Source organism: Panthera pardus, unplaced genomic scaffold (assembly GCF_024362965.1).
Source record: "Panthera pardus isolate Hobbes unplaced genomic scaffold, ASM2436296v1 HiC_scaffold_325, whole genome shotgun sequence".
Taxonomy (NCBI): domain Eukaryota; kingdom Metazoa; phylum Chordata; class Mammalia; order Carnivora; family Felidae; genus Panthera; species Panthera pardus.
In genome coordinates, this window is record NW_026526905.1 from 254,046 (window position 1) to 260,650 (window position 6,605).

Consider the following 6,605-nt stretch of genomic DNA (forward strand, 5'->3'; position numbering starts at 1 on the left):
ATCTTTCTGAGAAACATTCAGCACTAACGGTGACTTGTAACTGTCTGTCCCCAAAGTATGTGGTTGCAAAAGAGAGCTCGGGCAGGAGGAAAAAGGCCACTCTTCAAGCACCATGTCGGGTACTCTGCGGACACTGCCTTCCCACGCCTTGGCTGCAGGCGTGGGAAGAAGTCCACGAACATTGCATACACCCACGCCAGTACGCATACACCCAGTCAGTACGCACATATCCACGTCAGTACGCACACACGTTGTACCAGGCCTTTCCTGCGCATGCCCATTGTTAAGAAAGACCGTTGCTGAGCACGCGCCCTGCTGCCCACGCGTCCTGTGAGCAGAGCTGAGGAAGAAGTGGCGTGGAGTGGTGTGGGCGGTGTCGTGGTCTTTCTGGCTGCCTGCCCTCAACCGGTAGGTCCACAAATCAGTCCTTCCAGGACTTTAAGTGTGAGTGACTGTGAGGAGAGTGCCAGTGGGCCTCGGGCGGGTCGGGACGGTAGATCTGTGGCCTCGGAGGAGGAAGTTGCCAGGAGTTAGCGTTCTTCTCCTCACAGGCGTCGCGGCCGCCATGGCCCTCGTCCTCGTGGTGGTGGGACGGGGACAAGTGAGGACAGCTGGCGGCCGAGGACGGGGGAGGTGAAGACAGGGTGGGTCTTGGGGGCGTTCTTTGAGGTATCTGAGTCCTGCAAGCACCTGGAAGTGCCGGCGGAGCACTGAAGCCAGAGTCCTCAGTGGGACCCTGGGTGGGAGGCGGGCCAGGCGGTACAGAACAGGTCTGGAACGGGTGCCTGTGGGCGGGGTGGGGAGCGGTCAGTAGGTTAAGTGGCTGACGCTGGATCTCAGGTCAGGTCTAGATCTCAGGGTGGTGAGTTCGAGCCCCACCTGGGCTCCAGGATGGCCGTGAAGTCTACTTAAAACAAAAAACAAAAAACGGTGCGTGGGGCTGGAAACGGGGAACGGTGTGGGGTTGGAGCTGCGTCCCGGAGATTTGTATCGCACTGTGCAGGGTGTCAAGGGAGGAGCCGGCTCACTGGTCAGTATCGAAACTAGACACCTTGAGCCCTTGTGGTGGGAAGACAGCCATAGGCAGTACGCAAACGATTAAGACTTCTCTGTGTTCCAGGGAAACCTTATTTAAGAGGGTAAAATGGGCCCAGTAACTGGGAATGTGAAAACAATAGCGACTCAGGTTTAAATATCCAGCATTGTTTTCTCACATGCCTTTATGATGGGGAATCTAGCTGTGAAACTAAGCCTCGCGTTTTCTCCTGTCCTTAAGGTGATTTGACTGCCAGTTTGGCCGATGTGAATGATCTTGCAGCCCGTTTATTTGGTGTGACCACAGCATGTACACTATCCTTACGCAAGGTTGATTTTGAAAGTATTTTCAAAGTAAAAAAAAATTAAAATGTTACGCCTTGGAGGTGGTGTACCTAGCCTTTAGAATACATTTTCCAAATACTGATATTCTACTTTCAGGGTGAAAAATGAGTGGGCGTGTGAGAACAAGATCTAAATCTAAACAAAGAAAGGATGATGGCAAGGCTAACCAGCCAGCTGCACCTGTGGCTGTGAGTACTTCAGCAATTGATGTTCTACACCATCAGTTTATTTCTCTGAAAATTTTGTTGACCTACAAACGTACAGATACAGTGATAAAAGTTTCTTTGCTGGGAAGGGGCAGGAAACATTGAACCAGAAGGATTCCATACTTGTGTTCCCTGGGTAAATATACCCTATGACTCCTTTCTCATGCTTACTAACAACAAGTTGTACGTATCCATCCCAGCATAGTTTAAAATAGCCTCCAGAGTGCTTGTGGGTACCTCTTCCGGGTAGCTACTCTGTGGGAAGAGTAACTCTTTTTTAATTTAAATTTTACTTAGCGTACAGTGCAATATTGGCTTCAGGAGTAGACTTCGGTGATTCATCACTTACGTACAACACCCAGCGCTCATCACAAGTGCCCTCCTTATCACCTGTCACCCATCTGTGCCATCCTCCACCCACCTACCTCCATCAAGCCTCACTTTGTTCTCTATCCTTAAGAGTCTCTTGTGATTTGTTTCCCCCTCTCCTTTATTTTTACTTCCCTTCCCATATGTTCCTCTGTTTTATTATTAAATTCCACATATGAGTGAAATCATAGGGTACTTGTTTTTCTCTGATTGACTTCTTTCACTTAGCATAATACATTCTAGCCCCATCCACATTGTTGCAAATGGCAAGATTTTAATACCTTTTGATGACTAATATTCCATTATATGTATGTGTATATAAATGGCCATATAACTTTTAGGAATACAATATAGAATTATATTTTATAAGTGTTTTTATACTTATTTATTATTTGATATAAAATGCGTAACATAGGTTTATATTATTGGCATGCATTAATGCAACTTTTTGTTCACACACACACGCACACCCTAGGCCCAGCAGCCCAGTGATGAGCAGCCTCAACAAAAGGAGGCACCCACTGAGTGTCAGGATATTATGCCGGAGCGAGAGAAAGCAGTTGAAGAAGCACCTCTGGATGAAGGTGAAGGGAAAGGGAAAAAGAATGCTTATGGGGGCACAGGGTATATTTTTGCATCACGCATTATGACGTAACAGGACAAAACAAAACCTTAGAAGAGAATCTCAGCCATTTCCCGAAAATTGTTTCAAAATGTGAATAGAGTATAGTTTACAGCTGTATTCACTCTAACGAATTTCCCCTTTTTCTTCAAGATTTAATCTGCTTGAACATGCAGTCTGTTCTAAATCAGAGGAAACTGTTTACTACAAAAGTATACATTTTTTCACTAGTTGAATTTGTTCTTCTTAGAACATTTTTGCGTGGCCTTTTCCTTCCCTGCATCAAAAGTGTAAGCTGGTTTTAACAGTGTGTGCAGAGTGCCAAGTCAGCATATCTTATAACATCAGGAATAAAGAAGATTTGCATAGGGATGGTAGCCTCATTTTATAAATAAGAAAACTAAGGTTCAGGGATTGTGGCTTGCCAAAGACTGCTTGACACATGGAGACATAACTCATATTTCATTACACGGTTTTTGTACTTCCTACCATCTGTGTTGTTATACCAAAATGTGAATGCTTTTGTATAAAATGCTTAATACTCAAATGTGTCTGTACTGTAAAATAGTGTAGTACAGGCACAGGAATAAATGAAGTTCAGTGGAGCAAGAGATAGACTCCAGAAAAAGGCTCGAGGAATGAGAGCCACCATTTCCTTTGCTTAATCATTTGATATGGTACATTTGGGAAACGCTGTATAATTTGGGAGACTGGCATATAGGTAAACTATATTAGTGTGATTTTTAAGTGGCTTTAGGAGGTGTTTAACAACTTATGATTAGGAAAATCAAAAGTATCTTAAAATGATCATGAAACGGAAATTACCAGCTTCCAAAGAAAGTATTTTCATCAGATACTTGTATGGAATTATTGACATCATTCAGGCCGTGGATTATTTTAGGAATTCGCTGGTAAGAGGTTTCTACGATAGGACTGATGACAAAGTCCATTAATTTCTTTCCACCCTGCTCCCTTTATTCTCACTGTAAGACAGAAGTTTGACTATAAGTCACTAATATTTTGCTGTTATTTTTGATACTTGGTTCTCTGCATGATTCATTTATCATAAGTTATAGAGAGAGACTTTGCCCCTAAATCTAACTAGTTAAATTTCACAAAATAGCTTTCAGGTTGCTCCAATAGGAGATGTATGTCACTAGTGTAGGATTTGTCATAGGCCCACAAATGCACTCAGCTAATTGTTCAGGAAATTAAATTTTCATTTTCATTAAAATCCTATCCATGGTGCAGGGTGCCTGGGTGGTTCACTCAGTCAGGTGTCACACTCTAGATTTTGCCTCAGGTCATGATATCAGGGTTCGTGAGCTTGAGCCCCACATCCAGCTGTGCACTTAGGAGTGCAGAGCCTGTTTGTGATACTCTTCATTCTCCCTCTGTGTGCCCCTCCCCTGATCATTCTCTCTCTAAATAAATAAATAAACTTAAAAAAAATCCTGTGCATGGTGTACATTTAAGATTTCTTAGCTGATGCTCTCTATTCTTAGTACACTGTGGTAATATAATGCAAATGTAGATTTAGTGTGGTTTCTCTTTAGATTGTTATTTGAAATAAGGTTTCATATTACAGGAAAACAAAGATGGGAAGTCCATCTTTCCATCGCTTTTTTTGTTACCCTAAGTCTACAGGCTTGTATTTCATATAATGGCAAGAATACATATTATCACTTCTTTCTTTATATTTTATGTTTACTCCTTAAGTTGATTATCATCTTTTTTTTTTTTTTTTTTTTTTTTTCGGTAAGGCCCTGACCTGGAATCTGGTATCCAGGAACTGCCTGTGCCAAAGACTGGGGGCAAAAGTGAAGATGACAGTGATGTGAAGGGGGCGGATGTCCCAACACTGGAGCCCGTGAAGATGCCTGAAGCAGATATGTTATCCATTGAGAATGCAAAGTATGCAGATATTTTCCTGAATATTATATCTTTACTTATGTAGATATGACTTTATTGATACTTTAATGACAGAGTTTACACATAAAGGTAGCTTTCATAAGTAGTTCAGACCCTAATTTCCTGACTGCCTGACTTATACCCTATCAGATATAGACTTAAATTGGGTCAGAGCCTTCTTAAATAATAAAAAATGAAACCATTTCCTTTTTTATAAAGTGTAAATACTGGGGCGCCTGGGTGGCTCAGTCAGTTAAGCATCTGACTCTTGATTTGGCTCAGGTCATGGACTCACAGTTTGTGAGATTGAGCCCCACGTTGGGCTCTGTGCGGACAGCATGGAGCCTGCTTGGGACTCTCTCTCTTCCTCTCTCTCTGTCCCTCTCCCATTTGTGCTCTCTCTCTCTCACTCTCTCAAAATAAGGAAATAGACTTTAAAAAATAAATAAAATACACTGTAAATACTTTAACTGATGGCTACTTAAATTCAGAATCTTCTATAATTTCCTCTTTTAAAAACCACAAAATGGATTTGGAGTAAATACCAGTTTGTATGAAATATGCTGAGGCACTGAAGTAGGTTCTAATACCAGCTCTAACATAAGTTGTGTGATTCTGGGAGGATCCCTTCACTTCTGAATGCATCTTGGCTCATATATTTAGTGATTTCAAACCAGATATATTGCAGTCAGTTTTTATCGCTGATTTTTGTATTCTGTGGTTCTATTGGATAATATACATGGAATACAAAAATCTTCCATTTTGTATGATTTATTTGTCATCAGATAACATCTTTGGTCAAATTTTAACATCTGAGTTGAGATTTCATTGCTACTGAGAACAAGAAAACACACTGCTTGATGTTGGTTTTTCTCTATGGAGACCTGGATACCTGTTCTTAAATTTTGTCAGACTCTAAATTATTGTGGCTCTTACAGAACACGTGCATTTTGAAACCTTTCCCCAATGAAGGCTCAAATGACTGAGTGATAAAATGGCAAGAGATAGTCTGGTTTCTAGTTTCTGCACTCTCCCTACATCAAGTAGGGTGCAAGCATGGGTGTTATATGTAAGCGATGAATCCCTAAATTCTACTCCTGAAACCAGTGCGACACTAGATGTTAACTAACTTGAATCTAAACACAAAGATACAAAAATGAAACTACCTTTTAATAGGTTTATTTCATTTTATCTGTTCTGAACCTGAAGTGTTTTTTTTCTTTTCTTGTACCTATAGGAAGTGTGGTGTGTTCCAAAAATGTTGGTAAAGCATACGCTTGGAATTCTATCTTATAAAATAAAAACTATAGTGTCCTCTGTATATCATTAATTTAATGTAAATAAATTCTGCTGAGTAATGTTTCCAACTCTGTGTCTGTCTTACAGGTGAAGGACAACCGAAAGTGTAAGCAAGAAGAAGCTGAAACCATGCAAACTGCTCTCATGTAGGAAGGACACTTCACTGTTAAAAATCCCTCAATAAAATCTTACAACTTTCTCCAAAGACTCTTTTCAAACCTTTGTTAAACTTACTCTAAGTATTAGATGCTATTGAAAATTGTGTCATTTTTTGAAATTTTGTATTCTGATTGAGCTGGTAAGTGCAGATATATCTGTACATCAGTACTCTCTCCAGAAGCCTTGCTGCATAGGATTTAATGCCAGAGGTGTATGTCAACATCCATTATGAGCTTCAACATACACAATTCTATCATCTTTGAATACTAACAGTTTGTTCCTGCTATTTTAAACATTATCCCCCCTCTTTGTTTTCTCATTTCACAATATTGGACAGACCCACCCAGTACAGTGTTGGGAAGTATTGGTAAATATTGGACATCCTTGTCTTATTTCTGATCGGAATTAGAAAATTTTTAGCATTTGACTGTATTTACTGTGACATAAAAGAAGTTCCATTCTTAGGTTAGTTTCCTAACAACATTTCTGTTGAATATATGTTGACTTTCATCAAGCACTTGTAGGACGTTTATTGAGATGGTTGTAGCGGTTTTCTTCCATTAATCTGTTAACGTAATGAATTTCGTACATATTTTCGTATGTTTAATTTTTTTTAATGTTTATTTAGTTTTGAGAGAGAGACAGACAGACAGAGCGTC

The 6,605-nt window shown here is 40.6% G+C and overlaps 1 protein-coding gene across 2 annotated transcripts; it reads left to right on the top strand.

Annotated features, from left to right (window-relative positions):
* The first annotated feature begins 301 nt into the window (after window positions 1–301).
* LOC128774492 (P antigen family member 3-like) lies at window positions 302–6,003 on the top strand. Of its 2 annotated transcripts, none has more exons than XM_053893572.1 (5): window positions 302–408; window positions 1,477–1,568; window positions 2,431–2,539; window positions 4,341–4,491; window positions 5,875–6,003. In XM_053893572.1, the coding sequence occupies exons 2-5, from the start codon at window positions 1,485–1,487 to the stop codon at window positions 5,876–5,878; spliced, it is 348 nt and encodes a 115-aa protein (XP_053749547.1). In that variant the 5' UTR covers window positions 302–408; window positions 1,477–1,484; the 3' UTR covers window positions 5,879–6,003. The 2 variants fall into 2 exon arrangements, with proteins under 2 accessions (XP_053749547.1, XP_053749549.1); XM_053893574.1 differs by lacking the exon at window positions 302–408 and adding an exon at window positions 1,337–1,365.
* The last annotated feature ends 602 nt before the right edge of the window (window positions 6,004–6,605 follow it).